The 25,905-nt window shown below is 28.3% G+C and overlaps 1 protein-coding gene across 3 annotated transcripts in view; it reads left to right on the top strand.

The window, feature by feature from the left end:
• Positions 1-25,179, top strand: part of LOC107450156 (NF-X1-type zinc finger protein NFXL1) — an 82,042-nt gene extending 56,863 nt beyond the window's left edge. For all 3 annotated transcript variants that reach the window (XM_016065894.4, XM_087154624.1, XM_016065893.4), the window contains exons 11-16: positions 131-251; positions 10,848-11,007; positions 13,273-13,383; positions 16,750-16,878; positions 19,906-20,136; positions 23,894-25,179. In XM_016065894.4, coding sequence (XP_015921380.3) covers positions 131-251; positions 10,848-11,007; positions 13,273-13,383; positions 16,750-16,878; positions 19,906-20,136; positions 23,894-24,313 — 1,172 coding nt within the window. In that variant the 3' untranslated portion in view covers positions 24,314-25,179. The remainder of the gene's footprint in view (positions 1-130; positions 252-10,847; positions 11,008-13,272; positions 13,384-16,749; positions 16,879-19,905; positions 20,137-23,893) is intronic.
• The last annotated feature ends 726 nt before the right edge of the window (positions 25,180-25,905 follow it).

Genomic DNA, 25,905 nt, shown 5'->3' with positions numbered 1-25,905 from the left:
AATAAATAGGATTTTCTGTCTTTGATAAGGGCTGATTGTTTAGAACTAAGTTTAAGGATTTATATCATTCTTATATCAATTAATTAAATAAAAATGTTTGTTTAAAAATGCAGAAACTTTTACTTTTCAGGACCTTGTTATCCTTGTAAGGAAAAAGTAACTGTTTCTTGTAATTGTGGATCTAGTAAAGTTGTTGTTCCTTGTGGAAGGAAAAAATCTACAGTCCCACCACAATGTCACTCAGAATGCAAGTTAGTATCATTCGGTGTATTATAAATGCAAAGTTTTACGGATTATAATATATTTATTTAACTTGGAGATCAATTTTAATTTAATTGTATAGTTATGAACTTGATTATATAATAACGCAATCATAAACAAGGTTAAAGGTTTTTTGTATATATATATGTATATATATGTCATGCCTTCTTCCTGTAATGATTTCTATCTGTGTTTTTGTGCAGTACTTTTGAGTCGAGTCTTTCATTTTATCATAATAATGCAGTCTATAATATTTGCAGTCGTAATTCAATATCCTTTTTTATGAGGATAACAACATAATAATTTTTCTAGGCTTTTATTGAGAAAAAAAGTTAAAAAGCTATTTATAAATTATATACATGGAGCAGAGCTCCTGGGCACAAATTTACTAGGCCGTTTCCAAAAGACAAGTGCGTGCTTTTTTCCATGTAACATACAGTTATTCTTTCATGTCATGTAATCTAATATCCAGACTTCTTTGTTAGAATTGACGCCGTAAAATCATACGACTGGATGAGGATGAATTAATATCTCAAAATATTTATTGATTTTAATGGGAATTCGGCTTCATTAAGATATTTTACTGCACAGTATGGACTCATATTATAAATAAAGATCACATTGCTATTCAATTAAAGTTAATATATATGCGAAGAGTTTAGTTAATTATGTGAAAGAGATTATTTAAAGTTCTCATCTGTTAGAAGGGCTAGTTTTCAATTAAAATATAATTCCTTTTAGATTCAGTTTTAAAATCCATTTAATTCAATTAAGCTATTATTTTAGATGTTACAATATCCCCCCTCTCAAAGGTGTTGACCCGGAGGTGATCAGGCTCCATATCACATCTCATTGAGGAAAGATCAAAATCCTTACTTATCATCTTCTATTTAAACTATTCAAAATTATTATTAATCTGGATGATTCAGATCACATGATTTGAATTACAAAAGCAATCTAAAAATTAAAACAATATTCAAATGTTGTGTTAACAAAACATATGAAACTACCTCAATTGCTATGGTTTCATACTAACTCTCAAAATATTTAAAAAACAAAAATATTTAAAAAACAAAAATATTTAAAAAACAAACATATTTAAAAAACAAAAATATTTATAAGAACACTCAATATTCTACTTCTTAAGATGCTAAAATAACATCTGATATTAAAATATGTAGTTGCAACTAAACAATAAGCCTTAAAAAATTGCTACCTAGGTTAAGTCCTTGTCACATAAGTCACTTGATTGAGGATCCATTAGCATACTTATAAAAACTTCATTACAAAACTCTTAAATCTTCATCTTACAAAACTTTAAAATACTCATATATTTTCTCTTTTCTGTTATTCTTTAAAATAGTCATCTAAAATATTTTCTTTAACTCCTTAAAAATACTTCATGTGAAGAAAAAAAAACTAAATCTCCTCTTCATTTCTATAAATCTCAAATATACTTCTTAATCTCAGTAATTACTGCTCTTTCTAGTACATATTTTACAACTACTTTTCTTATTTTCAAAAAATATTCATTTTTAATACTCATTTCTACAAACATATTCATTTTTAGTACTCATTTCCACAAACATATTAATTTTTTAGGCCTAAAAATTAAAGACTCACTTTCTTAAACATTTTTGGCATCATTGTCACTTCTCATTCTTTGTGACTACATGTCACTATAACCTTGATTAAGTATAGACACCTTTATAAAATACAAACATCAAAATATGAAGTAAAAAAAAATACAATTCAAAAACATAAATTCCACTTCACCTCATATCACTTAACCTTGGACACATCTGTGTCTTGATTTTGGAATTTAGGATTCCAATATTTTTAAAGGGAATTTGCTTGATAAGGGACCCTGTTCCTCAACAGGAGGAAAACAGCCCGAATCACAGCAATCAGTGTTATGGAAGATCCTAGCAACCTTAAGTGTGTTATCTTTAATTATATGCAGTTGTGGTTTAATATTTCCACAAAAACAAAAGAAGAATAAGAAAAAATAAAACTTCGCCCGCATGACCTGTTATCTCAGGTATGGGTAAGCACTACACTGGTTTTCACAATTTAAGGGTCGGATCTTCCTAAAAAGGGGGTAATATTTCGTATCATCATCATCAATATGTATGACAGTCCAGGATTATTTTTAACAAGTTACAAAATTCGTCAATTTTTCTTGAATAATTCTTCTCTCTAATATTATTTATGATAGTTCAAGGTTATTTTTAATAAATTACAAAATTCAATTTTGCCTTATTATAAAATTACAAAAATATCACAACAGAAATTGACTAAAATTTACATAAAATGTAATCTTAATTTTTACCTTCTGGTGTTAAATGAAATTCTTCAGCTGGATGAAAATATCTTAATTTGGAGGAGTGAACGATTTCAGTTTGATTATTATACTTATCTATTTCAAAGTTTACATTTGAAAGTTTCCTTAATATTGTGTAAGGGCCTGAATAAGGAGAAGTTAATTTTCTAGTGTTAGGATATTTATATTCTTCCATTATTACCAAATCTCTTACCTTAAAAGCAGCATTTTTAAATCATATCTAAGTTTATTTTTCAAATGATGTTCCTTGGTTTCTTCAAAAGCTATTTCTCTGGCTTTTTCTACTGGGGGGTAAAAAGGTTGATCGATAGGGGAATCAAAAGGCAAGAAGCCAAACATTAAATGAGCAGGTGGAAAAGTTGTAACAGCATGAGGAGTATTATTATATTCTGACACAACCTGTTCAAGAATTTTAGTCCAAGGAATTTTTTTAGAGAAGTTATTTACTTTACACTTTAATCTAGTAACTATTGATTATCCTACTCTTTCTGATTTTCCATTACATTGTGGATGGTGACTAGTTGTCAACAATTGTTTCACATTGTGATTTCTTAAATCGACTAGAAGTAAAGGCTGGGTTCCTATAAGTTAATAAAGCCTTTGTAGCATAGGATGTAAATAAAGGCCTCAACAAATTTGAGTACACTTCTGATGTAATATTTTTGCTACAAAAAGCCCAGATATATCTGGTACAATGATCAATTACAATGTTCAAATATTTTTTAGAAGAGTTATAATAGTTGAAACCACCTACAGAATCCAGTGATATTAACTCAAAAGGTTATTTGCAGGGTGGCATTGACTGTAACAAACCATATTTTTTCAAGTGTGATATCTTATTCAACTGACAAGTTTCACAGTGTTTAACATAATAACTAATGTCCTTAGTAATATCTGACCAATAATAGTATGGAGAAATAATTATTTAAATAAGAATTAATTTTATTAATAAGAAATAAGAATTAATTTTGAAATTAATTCTTCTTTTAAGGAGAGGGGGCTACAATTTTAATTGAGCCCTTTTTATTTACAGTTAAAACATCATTAATTTTCTTAAAGTTAGATTATTTACATTATCAAGCCTTTGATGTTCAATTAATTTTTCTTTTTGAATTGAATGTGTTGAATAGCAATTATGGTGAGAAATTTTATTTCTAGAGAGCATATCTGCCTCATAATTAGTACTTCCTTTTTTTATATTTTATCTTATATTCATACATTGATAACTTTAAAGACCATCTAAATAACCTACCTGTCAGATGTTTCACATTTCTCAACCAAACTAGAGCTGTGTGGTCTGTATGTATGGTGAAAGGTGTTCCATGAAGAGAATGTTGATATTTATCAAGAGCATCTACTATTGCTAAACATTCTAATTCTGTAATTGAATAATTTTTTTCATAAGTTCTTAATTGCCTCGAATGAAAAGATATTGGATGTAGTGTTCCATCTGAGTGCTCTTGTTTAAGGACTGCACCTATAGCCTCACCTGAAGCATCTACATACAAATGACATTTTCTCTGTGGGTTGAAAAGACATAAACTGGTTTGGAAATTAACGCGTTTTTTGACAGTCTTCAGACCATGCAAACTTAGCATCTTTTTTAAGTAATTTATTTACCAGCTATCTTAACTTTGCATAATTTTGAATAAAACGATGATAAACATTAATCGTTCCTAAAAACCTCTGCAATAACTTGACATTATGAGGGGGAAGAAGTTTTTTTAATTGTCTCTATATTTGCATCCTGAGGAGAACATTTACCTTCGGAAATTTTATTACCCAAAAACTTAATACTTGTTTTACAAAAATCACACTTAGAACCTTTTAATTTGATATTTTCTAACCTACAAATTTCGAAAATTTTTCCTAAATAAGTTAAATGTTCTTCAAGAGAGTTACTATAAATTATAATATCATCAAAGAAATTTTTAGCAAATTTAATGTTATGTTTTTGTAGTATTTGGCGAATAGCACGCTGAAAGAGACTGAGGCTGTTCTAACAGCCAAAAGGGAGTCTTAACCACTCAAATAAACCAAAATTAGTGGTGATTGCAAACTTTTCAGTGTCAAAATCTCTAATTTTCAAATGCCAAAAACCTGAACATAAATCAACTGTAGAATAATATTTTGCATTCGTTAAGTCATCAAGAACATCATCAATTCGAGGAATTGGTTCGCCTTTGGTTTTGTTACTAAATTTGAATGTCTAAAATCTATACAAAGTCTGTTTCTTTTTCTCTCGTCTCTTCTAGTTACCATTGTTACAGGAGCTGAATATGGTCTATGTGAAGGTTTTATAATATCATTTTCTAACAACTTTTTAATTTGTGTCTCAATCTCTAAATTATCTTGAGGAGAGCAACGATATGGGCGTAAAGATATTGGCAATTCAGAAGTAAGAATAACCTTCTGAGGCTCTAATCTTATAAGTCCAACATGATACCTATCCTCACTAAAAATGTCTTTATACTTTTCTTTTAATAAAGACATTCTCTTATCTACTATTTCCTGTGCTGAGTTATAATCCACAGATTCAAGTGATTTAGAATGTTTGCTCATTGGTGATGAGCAAAGACTATCCTTAACTACACTGAGACACAAACATATTGAATGAGTTACAATATTTTTAGAGCATTTGAGCTCATTTTCACCTTGAACAACAATTCTTTTATCAAACTCTGTTTTAATATTAAATAAGTACAAGTCAGGTAGTGATAGCAAACAATAATCTAAATTTGTATTAATACCGTACATTTTAATTTTATTTGTCAATTTACCGATACAAACATCTATTTCAATTAAGTCAAAATCATGAATTGTTACCATGTGTTTGTTGTAATGGCACTTTATATTTTTCTTCAATTTTTCTATATTTAATATTTTTTAATAATTTTGATGGAGCAATTGATATTGTTCCTCCAGTATCACAAAATGCCAGAATTTCAATTTTTGAGCCATCACTTCCAGATACAGTACAGGACCCGTTTTCCGGAAATCCGAAAACCAAAAAAACGGAACGAAAATCAATAAATTATCCCGCAATCTTTAAAAAAAAAATTTTTTCCTCATAAGATTTTAGGATGTTTCTTTCTTTTTTGAAAGATGTTTACCTTACCATCATTTTGGAAATAATCATTAGTGTATTACTTCATCGTTTTTTCTTCTTTTTAAGATTATTTCCCAATATTTTTTTTTTTTAGTTGGGTTTAACAATAAAAAAAAAACGGCTTTTTGTAGCAATTCAGAAAACCGGAAAAATCAGTTATCCGGAATAGCGATGGTCCCGATCGTTCCGGATAATCGGTTCCTTACTGTATAATCGTATCACAAAAATATAAAGAATTTAATTGTCATTGTTTATGCTCAACCTTTTTGTCACATTTATTTTGAGAAGAATTATCATTAACATTTTCTCACTTTTTGTCATATTTGGTTTGGGAAGATTTATCAGAAACAGTTCCATGGTAAATTTTTTCAGTTGGCCGTTTCATTTCATTACTATTATATTTAGAATGATTACTATACTGATTGAAACCAGCTCTATATAGGTAATTATAATTTCGTCCCATATCCTGCGCTGTCCCCCTGTTGATCAGTCTGATATCGGAACTGTCCCGGACCACTCTGATAATTATTTGTAAAATTTCTTTTTACTTGTGGTGCATTATGTGCAACACGTCTCTGCAAAGTAGGAGAAAATTGTTTTGGTTTAGTACCTGTTTGTTTATTAATACCAAATCTTAAAGATTGAAATTCATCTAGTTTTTCTGCAAAACTCAAAGAACTATTCATAGAATTCCATGTATCAAGAAAATGTTGCTTTACTTCATTTGGTACTCTAGTTTTAATTTAGTTAATAATAATTAATTCTTTCAATTCTTTAAATGATTCTATCTTAAGCTCAGCTGACCAATCATTGAAGTAAGCAGATATTTCATTGCAAAAATTGTGCCAAGAATCTTGAGATTTTTTATGAGTTGAAAAAAATTTAAATCTTAATTGCTCTGGATTAAGTTTATACCTTTTTAATAATAAGGTTTTAATCTGTGAATAATCACGAGCCAATTCACCCCATTCCTGTGTAAGTTGGTTAACAATATCATGGGGTAACAGATTCAATAAATAAATAACATATTCAGTTTTGTGAATATTAGCTACCGTATATTCCGGCGTATAACGCGCACTTTTAATGCAAAAAATAACATTGGAATTTACGGGTGCGCGTTATGCGCTGGAATATATGGTAATTTGGTCTCAGTTTCAAAATTTTTTAAATACACAAATATCTCATCCTTATGGGGGTCAAATGGTTGTGACAATTTCATTAAAGAAATGTTTACATTAGATGAATTTACACTTGAACATTTTTCCTTATCATTACTTTGAAAACTTAATTTATAGAGTTCAAGTTTTTCATTTTTAGTTTTTAAAGTTTTTAGTTCTTGAATTTCTTTCTTTTCTTCTAACATACGATTTACAATTTCTTTGGTTAACCTCTCATTGTAATTCTCATCTGATGTTTTTTTTTCTTTCTGATTTCGGAAACTGGTTCGGTATCACTTCTTAATATTCTTAACTCATCTGCCAAAACAATTAAATTAGCTTTTACTAATTTACCTAAATAGGATATATCTTTGTTATTATTTTCTAGACTTAAAACCTTTTCTCTTAAAAGTTGTAATTCTGATTTTTCCCATTTTTCTTCTAAAATTCTATTAACTATTTCTTTAGTTATAGATTCGTCATAATTTTCTTGCGTTAAAATTTTATTTCCTCTCACTGTAACTGTGTTATTTTCCTTTAATTCTAAATCCAATTCTTTCACTAAATTCACCAGTTCCGATTTAAGTAGTTTCCCAAGATACGACATTTTTCGCAATATTAATTATCAATAACTTGAAAATAAGATACTTATTTTTGCAATAAGAGAAATCAAAATCAATTGGAAAGAAAAATCAAAGTATTACATTTTTAAAATACCAACACACTCTATAATAAAACATAATTTCTATTTATAACTATCATCAACAAAATTATTTTCAAAACTTACCAATCTTCATCTGTTCAAGGTTTAAAACGCGAGCGCAAAATAAAAAAAAACACCTAACAATAAACACCCATTTGTCTTCATCCTCGAATCTTCAATATTTTTCTCCTGCAAGAAAGTTAGTCCTTTTCCTAGGGCGCAGCAAAAACAGTCCAGGCAGGGGTGGCGAAGGTCATCACTTCGGCGAGCACACAGGGCGGAAGTAAGGACATCTCTCCTTCCTTTCGCTTTCGAGAGGCGGCGAAGTTCACTATCGGATCTCCATCGGACTTCGGGGTGCAAGAATAGGAAACAGATTTCCATGCATCAGACTTTCCGTTCCAACCAGAGAAGGGGACAATAACAGGAGTTCATCAATCTTTTAAAATTGAATTTCTTAATTCCAGTTCATTTGTTCAAAGCAAAAATCCTTGCAATAATTTATAAATCCACGTTTATATGTTTCCCGGCAAAAATTCCTTCTATTCTAATTCATAGGTTTCCCGGCTGAAAATCCTTGCTGTCTTTCCTGTCTTGCCTTCTTCCTGTAATGATTTCTCTCTGTGTATTTGTACAGTACTTTTGAGTCGAGTCGTTCATTTTATCATAATATTGCAGTCTATAATATTTTCAGTTGTAATTCAATATACTTTTTTATAAGGATGACAACATAATAATTTTTCTAGGCTCTTATTGAGGAAAAAAGTTGAAAAGCTTTTTACAAATTATATACATGGAGCAGAGCTCCTGGACACAAATTTACTAGGCCATTTCCAAAAGACAAGGGCTCGTTTTTTTCCAAGTAACATACAGTTATTCTTTCATGTCATGTGCTCTATAATATCCAGACTTCTTTGTTAGAATTGACGCTGTAACATCATACGACCGGATGAGGATGAATTAATATCTCAAAATATTTATTGATTTTAATGGGAATTCGGCTTCATTAAGATATTTTACTGCGCAGTATGGACTCATTTTATAAATAAAGATTACATTGCTGTTCAATTTATGTTTAGTTAATTATGTGAAAGAGATTATTTAAAGTTCTCATCTGTTAGAAGGGCTAGTCTACAATTAAAATATAATTCCTTTTAGGTTCAATTTTAAAATCCATTTAATTCTATTAAGCTTTTATTTTAGATGTTACATATATATATATATATATATATATATATATATATATATATAAATAAATAAAGGGCGTCCCAAAGTTAATAAGGTTTGAATTCAATAGAAAACACAGTTTTTAGTCTTTAGATTGTGATTTTTTCATTGAGTCACAAAGTACATAGGACAGAGTTAGTTATAGAATAACACATCCGGCAAATGTCCTCCAAGGCCTTGCTGGCACATACAATCTCTTTTGTCATAATTTTTCTGCATAATTGTGGCTGAATTTTATTGACGCAGCTTTTAATTTCTTGTAATGCACAGGTGGTTGTGGGCTTGTTGACAAAGACCTTTGACTTCAAATAACTCCTTAAGAAGAAATCTAATGGTGTTAAATCATATGATCTAGAAAACCAATTCTGATCACCGAAACGAGAGAGTACATGACCAAGAAATATCTCCTCCAGTAATTGAATTGTTTCACTGTCTGTATGGCATGTGGCACCGTCTTGAACGCTCCTTTTTTACTAACTCTAAACTCTCAGCTGTCAAATTGTTCTTTTTTCGGGGTTTCCAACAATTTACTGCAAAAGTGGCGGCGAATTCAAATCTTGCATTAATTTTGGGGCACTCTTTATAACTATATGTATATATAAATTTTTACATTAGTTTAAATATTTGTTTTAACATAGTGTCCTCCTCCTGAACAAAAGTTACAGGGGTCCAATAAATTAGTACAAGTTTTTAAAGCTAAAACTGCATAAATTTCACTCATCTAACAGATCTCATTTTTTTTGAGAAAATAAGAATAAAACATCAATCTATAACACTTAGCATCTTATATTTAAATGTAAAGCATTTGACATGTAACATAACTGATAATTACTGCATAATAAAGCAATTAGATCAACTTGGCAAATTTTATTAAACAAAAGTTCTGAAACTTCAACACATTTCCAACAAATTAACAATGTTTTGGAAAAATTTGAAATTTCATGTAAATTGTATCCTACTTGTAACAGCTATGTCTGGAATTTAAATTTGAAAATAATTATCAGAATTTTGATATAAAGGTTAAGAAATCAGCATACCTTAAAGGTTTTACCTTTAAAGTATGTGTTTGTGAGTAGTAGGTAAATTTCTCTTGTGTTAATGTTTGCATTTCTGCCTCTGCATGCATAATTTTTTTCTTATATTTATTTTAGTTCTCCTTATTACTGATTATTGAAAGATGAGTCGTTTTCTTTATTTTTCAATGAAAAAGATTACTTCCTATTAAAATTAAGACATTAAGTTATACAAGAAAAAAAAGTTAATAAACAGTTTACTCTGTTTTAAAGGGACTTTTTCTTTATAAGCACCAAGTGCTCATGTTATTTTAAATTGGTTACATATATATTTATTACTATTATAAATATCTTGCAAAGGGATTTTAGTGTAGCTTTGTCACAGATGCTAGCCTGAAAAAATTCTGTCTTGGGAAACTTTAGTTATAATACAAATATTTTATTAAAATTAAAGCTAAATCAGTTGTATGCCCTTTATAATAATAAAAGCTATTCAAATTTTTATTCTCATTAATAGTTTACAATTTTTTAATTACTATTTTTTAAAAATATGTATGCATGTTTTCATTAATAATAAAATTGATTTAAAGACTTCATATTTCTTAGAAAAATATACTGTTTTACTCTATTACTTTATAAATTTATTAGTTATAATTATTAAAAAATTTATTAGTAATGTAATTTTTAAAAACTTATAAGATTACAAAAATGTAATATTTAAGAATTTTAGGGGTTGGTATTTGACATAGCAGTACATATTAACAAAATGTTTAACATTAACTCAAAACGTTTACAAACAGTTAACTTTGACTGAACCAGTCAGAAACCCTAACAACTCTGCTTTTTATTATGTAAACATTTAGAAAACATTTATTTTGTATCGTGATTTAATTTTTTTAAGAAGAGATTTACGTTTTTAAGAAAAGTTTAACTTTATATACATACTCTGTTATTTTTTTTTTGATTAATCTCACCTTTTTTAAATAATTTATTTCATACATTAAACAAATTAACAAACTATGTATTATGTTAGGTTACCTCCAGATTGCCACCATTCTAAACGACATACACATAAATGTCATTATGGAAAATGCCCTCCCTGTCGTTTACCTTGCTGTCAAGTTTTAGAGTGTGGTCATACATGTCCTGCTAAATGTCATTCTGCTGTCATTACAAAAGTTGATACAAAAGAGGTAAAATTTAAATAATAAATTTTTTTTAAAATTGAATATGCAATTGTTTATCATATACATTAAAATTGGCATTTGTTGATAATTTTTCATGAAAATCATTTTCAAAAGTAGTGTAATTTTCAGTACATTATTTGCAGCAGCATATCAAATATTGTCCTCCTTTATAGATATATTTAATTATAAAATTGAGAACCTATTATTCATCTTGACTTTATGCAGATTTGTAAGATAAAGTAAAAAGAGAGAATAAAATGAAATATATGTTTTAAAAATTATAGTTATCTACTTTTATAAAAAAACATTTTCCAGATGATTTTTTACTTTATTTCACAGCATTTGAGTTGAAATACAATATGATATTAATGAGCCTTTCTTGATCACCCTGCAGGTGTTTTAAATTAAAATACTACGAAAATCTAAAAAAGTTTTTCTTCTGTTCTGAAGAAAAGGAATTTTGATGATTTTAATTTTCAACTTATATCCCTCTCCATGCATTCAATCATAAGTTGATGGACAGCTTAATGTAATGAATAACAATAAAAGCAATTATCAAAGTGTCTGTCAGTAACATACGAAAAGAAAAAGTGTTAAGAAAAAATAAGGCATGTATTGAGGTGATCTCTAGTCATAGTCACAAAAATAAAAGAAATAATCATAGTAGAATGTGCTTCACTGTTCTCTTAATTATCAAACTATAAATAATTTTTAAATGCTTCAAATACCATTTGAATTTAATAATTGCTGTATAGTTAATTTAAAAATTTGTTATATTATACAACTTAGTTTGAATTTTTTTAATTGAAATACATAATTTTTGCAACTTTTTATATTTTTTCGGTAAAATAATTCCTTGATAATAAGTATGTGCTACAGAAGTCTACAAAACATTCTACCACATAAATTGTTAATATCATAAAGATTCAGAAAGCATTGACTTAGACTAAATATTTAATACCCATCTATCCCAAATTTTATTAGCCGTAAATCTCAAGTTAGTTAAATATTTAGGATCTTATAAAAATAATATGGCATAGCATTTCTTTCAGTCAGTGCAGTATTATGAAAGATTTAGAATTTCAGCTTTTATTAATTAAAAATTATAAAAAAAAGTAGGAATTAAGATTTAAAAATTATTTTATTTTGGTACCTTTCAAAAAGTTGGGATGTGAACAATAATGTAAACTACAGTTACTTTTTGATTCTACGCATACTTATGTTATTAATTCATTCTTCAAAATATTCCTTCACATCATTATCTTAAATAATGAATTAATGGGAAACCTATCAGCAGTGCACTTGTTATGCAATTAAGACTGATCACTATTTCATGTGTAAAAGAGCAAAGAAATACTTTAAAAATGAATAAATAAATTTAAGGTACTAACTTAATCTGTTTTTCTGTTAAAATAGTTACATATTTTTTATTATGTTTGAACATGCATCAAACATTAGAATATTTTTCTAATTAGAACTCTTTTACTTAGAGAATTGCAACTTTTGTAATGCTGCCATTTGTTAAAGATATTAGCTAGTAATTAGCTTTATTTTCTTACTTTTATTTTTTTACACCTGGAAACAATTAATGAAAAAATATTGACTCAGTTGACTCCATAAATGTCCCAAATAAGTCAGTTAATAAAAGTTATTTTTAAGATAATTTTCAGAAAATGTTTTCAAAAATTTATGTTACTTAATGTCAGTAGACAGCATTATAAAATAACTCTAAAATTTCTTATGTGAATTAAATTTTAAATTATTGTTACCAAACCTTTCAGTTTTAAGCTGCACCATGTTCTCACTTTATGAACACTCTTGTTTTTTACCACTTCAAAGTTTCAGTCATTTTTGTATTTAATCATATTTCTGGACAGCTATCATAGTTTTTTTTTCTTTACCTTCATCAATGCCAATTTTGATAAGCTTTTCTTTTTATTAAGGCACGACAATTTTTAAGAAAGTAAAATAATATAGATGAACAAGATTTTCAATACTCAAATTTATGCAATTTTCATATTAAAATTTGTTGCCAAAAAGAAAAGGAAATAATTTTGCTTACTACCATACTGCATGCAGGAAATTTAACTAGCAAATTCAATAAAATAAAGTTTGTCTAAATAAATTTAAAATACTCTACATAATGCTGTATGTAGTAACTTAAATTTGTTTCATGTTTTCTCCATTTTTAGCTATTTTCTTTCATTAAATATATAAGTGATGACATCCTCATCATTTTCTTAATTAAATATAATTTGATTTATATTACAGAAAATGGAAGGGCCTTGGGATTTACAAAATGCTTTTAGATTTGAATTAGTTTCCAAACCTTGTCCATCTTGCCTAATACCAGTTCAAGTGGAGTGCTTAGGTGGCCATGAAGTAACTAATTAGATTCTGTTTATTTTCATTCTTTTGTGCATGTATGTTGTACGTATGTGATGAGTGTGTTGAATTATCAAATATTCTTGATTTTACATTAAGTGTCAATAAAATAGTCCTCGTAAAAAAAGGTAGAGCTATATGTGTAGATGCATATACATATATATTTATGTAATATGTATATATACCTACGTATGTATATGTGTATCAAGTGATTGCCTTCCAGAGCATGGGTAAAGATAGAAGTACATTAATAAATTAATAAAATTATAACTCATTCAGTTGTGGCGGTCTTTGGAATAAACAGTGCAATTATGACTTGAATAACTGTACAGGGTGTCATAGCAAACTTTTTCTTCAGGAAGGAAGAAAAATTATTCGAAAAATGTCAAAGAAGTTGATATATGCTAAAGAAGTCTGTTTCAAACATGCATTTCTTTGTTTAATTGTGCAAAATTTTGGCATTGTGCTTTCGAAAACAAAGAGTGCTTTAAGTCTGAAACATCCTGAAGTTACAAGATTAAATTTTTGTCTAGAGAAAATTAAGAATGTAAGCTGATCCCTGATTTCAAAATCACTTTTTGTTGCAGTGAAAACATTCTCAAAATAATGTATGTCACCATAGGTAAAATAGTTAATAAAAAGTAAATAGGTATAAAAAGTTTTAAATTAGATGGTCCAGAGGAGTATTTATATAATTGGAAGAATTTGCGAACAGGGGAAAAAATATCTTTAAAAAAATTTTTTTTTAGGAAGATGCTTCATGATCTGGGCAGGCTGCAGTTAAACATTTGCTTTACATATTTTGGATAGCAAGGTCTATCAAATAATTCTACAGGACAGGCTCATTCTGTTTTTGAGGAAGTATAAAAAATGTAAACTTGGTTTTCAACAAGACAATGCATATATACACTATAATGCAAGCACAAGTAGCTGGCTCAATCAAATTAAAATTGAAGTTATGGCTTGACTAGCTTGCTCCCTAGACTTAAATCCAATGGTGAACCTTAGAGGGGTAGTAAAAAAGAATTTTGTGAACAGTCGTCAATGCAATAATAAAAATGATTTGCTACTAGCAGTACAAAATTCTTTTAATGAAATAGATATAAAAACCTTAAAGTAACTTTTTAATAGTATCTCAAATAAAGTATTTTGAGTTATTAATCAAAATAGTGGATCATGTTACTATTAATATGTTTTGTTGAAAATTGTGAATTTAAAAAAAAATTTTCTTGAAAGGTGTGTATTTTGTGTCAATTAGTTTTAAAATAACTATTTATTTCATGACTTATCCAATTTACATTGAATAGTTTTATTTTTAAATTATCTCATTGAATACTTTTTCTCATTGAATACTTTTTCTAAAAAGCAGTTAATAGTTTTGATAAAGATAACATAGAAAATGAAATTTATCAGAAATTGATTGGGTGAGTATAATTTTGCATCACACTGTATTGCATATACAGGGCATAGCAAAACTAATGGTCACAACTGTAAGGGATGATAAAACTTGTCAAACCAAACTATGTTCACTATGCAATATTAAGTCAGAATGCAAAGCATGAGCAATAATTGGGTGCTAGCTTGGTGAAATTATCTGGTCTTTGCCTTTCTAAGCACATGAATTTGCTATGCAGGGTCTTTCTTTCTGTCACCTAGAGCTCATTCTCAAACTTGATCCATAAAGTTTTTCACAAGGACGTCTTAAAAAGTGGCATTTTGGAGAATTTCAAGTTACCAGAGAAAATAACTTTTGAATTTACTTCAGAGCTACAGAGGTTAGTGAAAAGCCTAAAATCTTTCAACAGATCTGTGATTCACTCCATTATTTGTGTGAAGTGTCTGCTTTAGTTTTTTATTCAAGCATTTGTTGTTAAGGTTTCAATAATTAAGATTATTCGGCTTTTATTGTCCATTTTTATTTTATTCTTCATTTTAACCGAGCAGGCACTTTTTTGTGGTTTGTTCTTCGCCTTCCAACTTCACACTGGATTCAATAAGTTGTTTATAATTCTTACATTCATGACCAATACTTTTGTTACTGTATACATTTTCCCAATATGTATACACTATACTCTTACCTAACTTGGAGTTCCATTTTGTATATGCTGAAGCTTATAATATTTAAAAAGTGCGGTTATTTATGAAAGTAACCTTACTAGCAAGCATGGATTCGATTTTAAGTGAATCTCTGTGACTTTAAAGTTGGTTTTCAATATAATAAGTTTTATTATAATGAATGATAATTGGGTGAAAAACTACATAATATAATACAACTTATTGTTTTAGGTTTAAAAAAAAATATACATATAAACAATAAGGCTAGTACTACCTAAATTTGCCATCCATCCATCTTTTTTTTTTTTTTTTTTTTTTTTTTTTTTTTTTTTTTTGATATAAGAAAATTTTTTGCCCAACTGCATGCAGAAGTGCATTTGTGATTTTAAATGTGCCTTATTTTGGCAAATATCTTGAATAAATTAAGAGTTGATTAATTATAGGTTTAAACAAGTAAATTCAATAAACATGAACATAAAAATATGATTGTCAGAACTCACTATTACGAAAATACATAATTATAAATAGTTCTGACATCATTTGTAACAAACCAAAATAGAGCATAAATAGTTTTTCAATTGAATTATAATTAAAGAATGGCATTAATAAACTATTCTTTAAAGTGATATAAATATTCTGAAAGATAGTTTTTGATAAATTTTATTTAAAAACTTAAGTATTTGTAACATTTGCTCATATTTTTCTTCGTGTTGATTATTTATTTATTATTTTGATTATCAATTCTTTAAAACTAGTGTGAGTATTAAAATTTATCTAGGAATATTGTGCTGATTTTAATTTTTTGTAAAATCACCAAAAAAAAAAAAGAAAAAAAAGATCACAACCCCTGAATGTATTCACCTGAAATATTGTTTGTTTCAATAGTATAATTGAGTTTCAATAGCATAATTATCATTGTGTGGCATGAATGAGTTGAGTTTAAAGTTTTAATTTAAAAAGTTTCATATTCTAATTTATAAATAAAAAGTTTTAAGAAAATTTTATCTTTTTAAAAGCATATAAGTCAGTTACCAATTTAAAATAAAAACATCAATGAAAAAACTAACCCGTTTTTGGAAGAAAAAAATAACAGGTCAGTACTATTCAGAGTGTACATAAAATCTTATGAGCAACGTGTTAAAACTGAATGTTTTTATTAGGACAAAAATAGAGGTTTTCCTCTACTTTTGTCCAATAAAAGCAAAACATATTCTGATATCTTGCTTTAACATTTCTGCTTGATTAAAAGAAGTTGCAATGTGTTTTTCTAAAATTATATTATTAAACTTATTTTGTGTTTGTTTTTAGAATACTTTTATTCCTTGCTATAATGCTAAGTCAGTGTCATGTGGAAAACTTTGTGACCGGGCTTTGACTTGTGGAAATCATCGTTGTAAACTTGAATGCCATGATGTGAAAGATAGGACTAACTTTGAAGTAACTTTAATTTATTTTGTTTGCCATATTCTTTTTTACCCAAGCATTGTTTATGTATTTTTATTTGCTATTTTTAAATAATGACTTCATTTTATTTAACAATAAAACTAACAGGGTGGTCAAATGACAACTTTTAATGCAAGGTAACACATGGCACAAGGTGATATATGTGATCTATTGGATACTGACTGTTAGTCATTCAACATGGATATTAAAGAAGACATTTTGGAAATAAATAGGCAGGGGACAAAAATTACATTCTTATCTAGTTCCAAAGACAAATATGAAGAGAATGAACAGAATATTGAAACTTCAATTGATTGAACTGTTTAGCAAAAGATTTAACATGGTTTTGGAACTGGAAGATCCTCATTTCATACTATTTAAAGAGAAATATCAGGATCAACAGTATACTTTATGCACAATTTTCTGAAGGATAAAGATAGGAATGCATTTTTGTTGAAAACTTGACCAGTTTATTTTGAATTGTGTGAAAATGTGCACAGAATCAGAAGCACGTCGAGGTTTAAGATCTGAATGTAGTCTAACTGCATCAGATTTATGTGTTTTTAACGCAATATTATATGCACATGGTGCTTCTAAAACAAGATTTTAGAACATTTCATATTTATAGAATAAGAAATGGAGCCCTGCATTCTTTTCACTAACAGCAAGCAGAAATTGTTTTACAGAAATTATGCGATTTATTCACTTTGATAGAAGTGAACTGAGTAGAACATTAGCAGACTTAAAAATTTGTTCTCATGTTTGAAGTATGGAATACATTTATAGAAAAAACCAAAACAGCTACATACCTTGTGCAAATATTACTGTTGATAAACAGTTATTTGCAACAAAAGCAAGATACAGATTTACATAATATCTGCCCAACAAACCTGATAAGCTTGGAAGTAAATTCTGGAAGGCATCAGATGTTGAGAGTTAATTTATTGTGAATAGATTCCCGTATTTTAGAAAAAATTAGATCACACCTTCAGCTTTACCACTTAATGAATTTGTTGTTCTCAAGCTCGCTGAACTATTTACAGGGTGTGGAAAAAATTTAACCAATAATTTTTTACAAGTACATCTTTAGTAACAAAACTTCTATAAAGAAGCATTAACTTTGTACAAACTATTCAAGTGAATGCCCTAACTTGCTTTACAAAAAAATACAATATAGCACTTTTTTCAATCCAGCTTTACAAATGAAATTATTGTACTCTGACAGTTTACAAAATCAAGTTGAACAAAAAAATTCTACTAAATTCAAAACTTACATTTCTAAAATTGAAAAAAAGATTTAATGTATACCCAACACTATTGTTTTTTTTATAACAATTCTATATTTGGCATGAATATGCTATAATTTTTGTAACCAATTCTTTTGTTATTATTTTATAACTTAAAATTATTCCAATTCAGTTGAACTTGCAATTAATTGTTAAACAAATTTTGAGCTAATTTCAACCAATGAGAGACATTTTTCAGTGAATAATAAGTCAACATTTACCCTTTAAAGTAATATTTAGAAGTCATTTCCATTTCTGGTTCAACTACCGAACTCCCAACAACCTCTTCCAAACAAGGTAATTCTGACAACACTGTTTCATGATATGTAGTTGAAAACTTATAACTTAGAAAAGACTAAAGTCCATGATGTGGATATACTTCTTCAAACACGAAATCCACCTTATAAAACTTGAAAGCAAAGCTTGCTTCGAAAAATATTTTATAGAATATAAAATATTTTTAAAAATATCCAAAGTATACAAGCTAGTATAAACATGTATGCCTGCTTAATACTGAATATATGTGCATCAAAGATAAACAAACTTTATGTGCATTGATAAAAACAAATTTCTCTCATAATGAGTTGCTGTGAACAAGCAATAATTGAAATCAATTTCTATATTAGCTTTATCATGGATTGACATAATTTTGCACTAAATTTATGTATTTGAGCAAGAAGCTTTAAAGTTTCAAGTTCACAAGCATTAAAATCTATTTTATTACCATGCTACATAATTTTAAAATATTTCATACAAACTTTATTTTAAAATTCTAGTTCACATTAACTTTTTTGATCACTAATTTTATAGATCATTCTAATATCTTTTTAAAGAAAAATATTCAGAGAATGAAACCTGCCGATAGACATGCACTTTTTATGCATAAAATGTCTACATATTTATACTTTACTAAGGATAAGATCTAACATCCCCTTAAATTCTGTTTTCTGGGAGCTATCCGAGCATGCAGAGTAGTTTTCCTTGCCCTTGTCTTTCCTCTCTCTTGGTTATAAATTATTTATTTTATGTTTTCAGTTTCTTTTAATCACTTCAAAGATTTAAGACGTTTGTAGAATCCATAGATTGTGAGATTCAATCTGTAATATATATATACTCAGATTTATAGTGAAGTACTATAAGCATTTGCTTAGGCTAGAACAAGTGTGCAAAATATAACTGGCTTTTATCTGCTTTTAATGTTGTTTTGATAAGACAAGTTAGCAATCAAATTAGAAGGAAAAGATGCTTTATTCAATCCCTGTTTTTTGATGAATTTCCTAAAATTCAAGAATTGTACTGCTTAAGACAGTTTTCCACTGCTTATGTTTATTGTATGCCAGACTACAATTTGCTTTAGCCAGACTACAATTTGTGATAATTGTGAGAGTTGCTCTGAAATCTGCCAGAAGCCAAGAAAGTGCATTCCACTGCTTATGTTTATTGTATGCCAGACTACAATTTGCTTTAGCATGTAACGATTGACTATGAAAAGTCAGCACTTTCAGACTGATAAAAACTCACAAAAAGTTGTAAACAAATGGCTGTTATCACTCTCAATATTTTTATTTGAGGAAGGTGTTAGTAAGCTGTTCACCTTCAATGTCAAATATCTATGAAAACAATGTAGAAAAGTGACTTTTCATGTAGCATAAAATTGGTTATTATAAAACAGAATGTATTGAATGTAATTAAAATGTTACCCTAATAGTATGAAACAATTTCTTATTTCTTGTAGGAAAGTGATAATTGTGAGAGTTGCTCTGAAATCTGCCAGAAGCCAAGAAAGTGCATTCATCCATGTTTACTCCCTTGCCATCCAGGTCAATGCAAACCTTGTAACCAACGCATAAAAATGAAATGCCATTGTCAGATGACTCAGCTTTATGTTTTATGTGATGAATGGAGTTCAAAAAATGAAAATGAATGCATCAGTATGCTAAGTTGCTTAAACCGTTGTCCTAAGCAGGTAAAGAAATTTATTATAAGGTATTCACTGTTTGTAAATGTATATATAATGTTTAGGCCATGATACCTATGGTAGTACTGAATTGGAGATTGATCATTATCTGGTTCAAGTCAAAATTACAATGTGTGGGTGAAAGAATGGATGAATGGGTCTGCCCTATAAATGAGTTGTGACATATGTGTGTGGCAGAAGACTAATGCTCGGCTATAGATGGCGCCACTGGAAAACAAGAAGTGCTTCTTTGCCTTAAATGCATAGACAACAAAAATGTATAAGGCCATGAAAATGTTATTGTTCTATACCAACATAGAGTAATAAAATTCAGTGATAGATTGATCAAAATCAATTCGTTTGAATTGGAAAAAAATGTAACAATAGTTAAGAAATTTTTTCATTTATTTAAGTAATGTTACAAAATTTTTAGTTGTGAAATGTCTAAAACTATAAATTAATGACATTTAATTAAAAGTTAAATAATATGCATTACAAATAGCATTGTGTCTAAACATGGCAACTTGTTATGTTTTATGGTTGAAATTAATGTGTTATTGAAACAGGCACATGGAAAAAGTGAACTGATTGCGCATAAATTCTAACTTAATTGCAACTTTCTTTCAAAAATGTTTAAAATTTAAAAGATAAACATCTGAGAAGTTCAGATAATGGCAAAAACTTGTTTTTTTTAAAAAAAACTGAACATTTCATTTTATAGGAAATAATTTTAATGTTATTTAATCTTCCAATCAAAACTTTCGCTGTAGAAAAAAAGTAATTTTCAACAGAGATATTTGTTTAATTTTCTAAGATATATTACAGAAAAATATTCGCCTCTAAGCTTCAAAGTTTTTTAATACAACTTAAAAATTAATCATCTTCACACAAAGGACTAATTTTCATGTATCAACTGCAAAATTAATAGTCTTTGGTACATAGTTGTTTGTCCCTTTAAAAATAATTTCTGGATATACAAAACTGAAGAAACTAAATTTTGAGAGTTTTGAATTCTCATTGTGATAAATTCTTAAACTTTGTTCACTACTTTTTGTGGATAATGTGTGAATGTCAAAAACTGAAGCCACTGTTAGCTATCGCTGCCCACTAAGCTTTATATCCATGTACATTCAATATGCTAATTAATTAGCTCAGACAATATTTCAAGTTAAAATATCAGACCCCAAAGCATACTTTCTCTGAAAAAACAGTGGATTTAGATATGTGACCCTCAAATTATGGGGGGCAGGAACAATTTTGAAAATGTGCTCCAAATTGTTGGTTAGTAAAGTGGTCAAAAGTTTGAACTCCTTTATGTTGATTATACTTTTGTGTATTTCGCTATATCTCGAGAACTTTTTAAGCAAATTAAAAATCTTTTGCATGCAATTATGTAATTTGTTTAGCCAAAGATAATTCCACTCAAAAAATAATTTTTAATAATTATTTTTATTTGAAGCAGGGGGGCTGAGTGGTAGCGCTTCGCACTCTACAGGTCTTGGGTTCGATCCTAGGACCGGTAAAGGTTGACTCAGCCTTTCATCCCTTCAGTTGGTTGATAAAATGGAGTACCAAACATGTTTGGGGATGAAACACTGGGGGTTCTGCGTTCGGTTGACCACCCAACCGAAACATCTGCTCCTGCACCCCAGTGCCTAAGGTCAAGAAAACTGAAAATTGGCACAATAGGCCTTGCCTCTCTATGGGCTGTTGCACCACTGAGTTTAACTTATTTATTATTTGTTATATTTTTTTTAATAATTGTCACAATAATTTTAAATTGATAAATTTTTACATTATTTTAACGAATAAGACAAAATGCAACATTTGTACCTAAGAGATCAAATAATTCCCGAGAAATTTAATTTTAATTAATGATTTTTTTAAATATACTATTTTGTACAATTCCATTTCTTAGGAACTATTTGACTGATTACATTCAAATTTTGTTTTTTGATTTAAAAATTTGTATACCTAGCAAAATTTTTTGACTATTATTAAATAAAAATAATTACAAATTATTTTTTGCATAGAATTATTTTTGGCTCAACAAATTTTATATCTCTGTGCAAAAAAAAATTCATTTCACTTAAACTCTTGAGCTATGCATAAAGTAAAATTAATATTAAGGGATCCAAATTTTCTACCTCTTTCCAAACCCAAACTATTGGTACCATTTTTTCTGGATTTTTTTGTGCACTGTACTTTACATTTTTCAATAGTATTTATATAAATTTTATACTTGTAAAAAGGTAAGAAATGCTCTACTTTTAGTTTTTAAATAAATTAGTTTAGATACTGTATAATGTGAATATAATGAAAAGAGAAACAAACTGCATATGTAACACAGCATGGATTACAATTTTCTTTTCTTACTCACACCCTTTTCATTTTGACCTCTAAAATGTGGGCTAAATATGTTAATTTTTCTCTCCCTTCCTTTTTAAAATTCCAAAAGTTTTTGCATCCTTGTGTTATCAACAGAAACAGATAAGAAAATAAAGTTTTGTTGAGCTCACTTTTTTATGCTCCACAGTAATTTATAAAAGAAGTGAAAACATAATTATAAAATATCTTAGTACAAACATTTACGAAATTAAGATGTTATCTTAAAGAAAATTAGTATAAAATTAATTGCCCAAGCCATCCAATTCTGTTAAATATAAATTCAATGTTTAAATATTAACACTCATTTATCAGCAGACATTGTTCCAAAGGTTAATAACTTTTAGCATAGCATAAAATGTTCCATGCACACTAAAAAAGGTGATATTTAGCACCTTGTATTAACAATTTTAATGCAGGTTAGAATGCTAGCTTTTATAGCTCAAGAATATTGAATATGGAGCAATGCAAATCAAAGACAAGAAAATTCAACTTTTTTTTAAATTTATTAAGAAATTGAAGTGAATGCATGTGTGTAAACTTTTTACTTTGTAATTTTTAAACAGTTATGATTCTTACATTACAATATTATTTGTGCAAATCTCTTTCCAACACCTTGTGAATCTCTAGGTATTAGCAACCTCTTTAGGTTAGAACACAATGGTCTTGACACTTTACCTATAGCCACTCCTATTATCAAGAAAGATCTTATATTCACTGTTCTCAAAATCCTGTCAGTTCTAACCACATGTATTTTAGACAAAGATAATTAAAAAAAAACATTTTAGTCACTGCTTAATGTTTTGAGCCAAAAAAATATAGAATATCTAGAATATAGATATTCTAAATAGAATATCTTTTAAATACTACCCTTCCAACTAGCATTTTTTATTATAATTATAACCGTCGTTGAACAGCCGACCTAATTTTGGGTTTACAACTACTAATGTTCAACTCCGTAGTCATGTAAACTTTGAACCAATCCTGAAGACAAGGAAACTCCTGAATCTGTACCCCCAGAGGTATGATTTGTTATGGGAACATTGAGGACTTTGTGACTCGACAGATTCAACGTGCATCAGTCACCATTTTCTATACCTTTTTTTTATCTTTGGCCGGTGGGGATCGAACTCATGGCCTCTTGGACATGGTCCCAGTGCCCTACCAACCAGGTTGTCCTGTCCCTCCGACTACCATTTGGAATTAAAAAATAATCACTAATTTCACTGAGTTGAATGGATAGTGGTTATATATATCTATAAATAAATGTGTTTTGTAAAAGATGCACAAAGTGTGTGACTCATTTATAAAACTCCTATATAATTTTTTTAATCTCTAGCCTCATGAATGTATTTTAATTGACTATATTTTTTTTTGTTAGATGTCATGTAGCCATCGTTGCATTTTATCCTGTCATGCTGGTGAATGTGCAAGCAGAGAGAACTGTAAGAAAAAAGTCTCACTTCGATGTCCATGTAAACGAATAAAGAAAGAAGTTATTTGCTCTTCTCTCATAAATAATGAATCAAAAATAATTTGTGACCAAGAATGCTTTGAATATCAAAATTTAATAAAAGAATCAGAGATGAAAAAAGCAAGTGAAATTGATGCAGAAAGAAAACGACAACAAGAAAATGAACTCAAAGAATTTCTAAGAAAAACAGATGGAAAAAAGAAGAGAAGAAAGAAACAAACAGAAACTTTTAAAACTCGTAAAGAATATTCATTACGTCAGCTGGGAGCATTTGCATTTCTTACAATTTTTCTTGGAATTATAATTTATTACTGTGTAAACTTTTGATTTCAAAATTGAAATGCTTTCTAATTTATTTATATATATCTAAAAGATTTTTCAATTTATCAATGAATGAATATTATAAGCCATTTAGAATTTAGTGAAAAGATTTATAAACAGTTCGTCCCAAGACTATGTAAATGTGTAAGAATTTTCGAAAATGAACTTTAACTTGGCAATATTATGTAACTCAACTCTTAATATATGTTTTTTAGGTCATTGTCAAAAATATATTTATACATGCTAAGAGTCACAAATCAATGTTTTGAGAAAAATATATGTTGCATGAATCAATATTAGGGTTAATCATTCATCATGACGAAATTAAAGGTATGAAAAGTAGTTTGTTGCTTGAAACCACAAAGTATTTTTATTAATTACTGGTTAGTTTATTAATAATCGCGGAAGTAGTCTTTCAGTTATATCTCTCATGTTAATTTTTGTAATTCTGCTTTAATTGTGCTTTGAAAATTTAGCATTTAATTCTGTTTGTTAGTTGATTTTTTCTTAGTGAAATATTAATTTGGAATGCTTTATACCCCTATATGTAACATTCTCATTTTTACTGTATAGGTTGAATTTTTTTCTCCTTTAAATATCTTTCCTCTGACTTAATTTGTTTTATGTTCCAATGGAATATAATTATAATTTAACTTATTTGTTTTGATTCAATTATAAAATTTTCTCATAGACAAAAAGGTAATCTTATATTTATTTCAAAACTTTGTTTTTAAGGTTTCATCGCTGTGTGTGTTTAAATCACTGTGGACTTTCTGCAGACCAAATTTAAAATGTTTCTTCAAATATTTTTATTTAAATAAGTAATAATATAAGTTATGTATAGTTTGGTAATAAAATATTTTTGTAGTAAATTCTTTTTAATTTATTAACCAACCAAAAATTTTGTATGCAACTTAGTAGTTCTTCATAAGTTATAAAGTATATACTATGAGAAGGGCGCGATTTCGTGGACTAGCAGAAAATTGTTAGTTAAAAAATCAAAAGCTAGTTGGAGAAGTATGCAGTAGCAAAAATTGCTAGTCACCTCTATAGGTCTTGTTTTTGATTTTTAGCTCCTTTCCAAGAGGTTTTTCAAATTCTTATATCTTGAAAACTGTATTATTACCACACATGAGTTTTTAGTTGATATTATTCACTCAAGTTGAAACTATTCATTCACTTTTGCTTTATATTTGATTCTATATTACATTATTAGTCCACGTTATTCAATTATTAATACATGTTGTTTTCTGATTGTTTTCTCGGAAGTTATTTTTCGTTTTTGTGATCCTTTTTATATGGTTTTCCAAATTCCAATGTTGCTAATACAATGTTATTGCAATATTCTAAGTTTGAATTTAAATAATCTGTCATTTTTCGGCAATTGTTAATCTTTTTGGGTGATTTCTACATGATTTTTCAAATCTCTATTAATGTGACATTTTTGCAATACCTGAATTTCTAATTTAAGTTATTACTTTTTGACGCTCTTTATTCGAGACTATTTCATTGTTCATCCACACTGTTTTTCAACTGTTTTCTCGGCAGTTTTTTTTTGTTTTTATGGTCCTTTTGAAATAGCGATGTTCTTCATGATA

The sequence above is a fragment of the Parasteatoda tepidariorum genome, chromosome 11, assembly GCF_982258835.1.
Source record: "Parasteatoda tepidariorum strain Cologne lab strain chromosome 11, Ptep-v5.0, whole genome shotgun sequence".
Lineage (NCBI taxonomy): Eukaryota > Metazoa > Arthropoda > Arachnida > Araneae > Theridiidae > Parasteatoda > Parasteatoda tepidariorum.
Note: the sequence above shows the minus strand (reverse complement) of the source record. Positions and strands in the feature narration are given on the sequence as shown.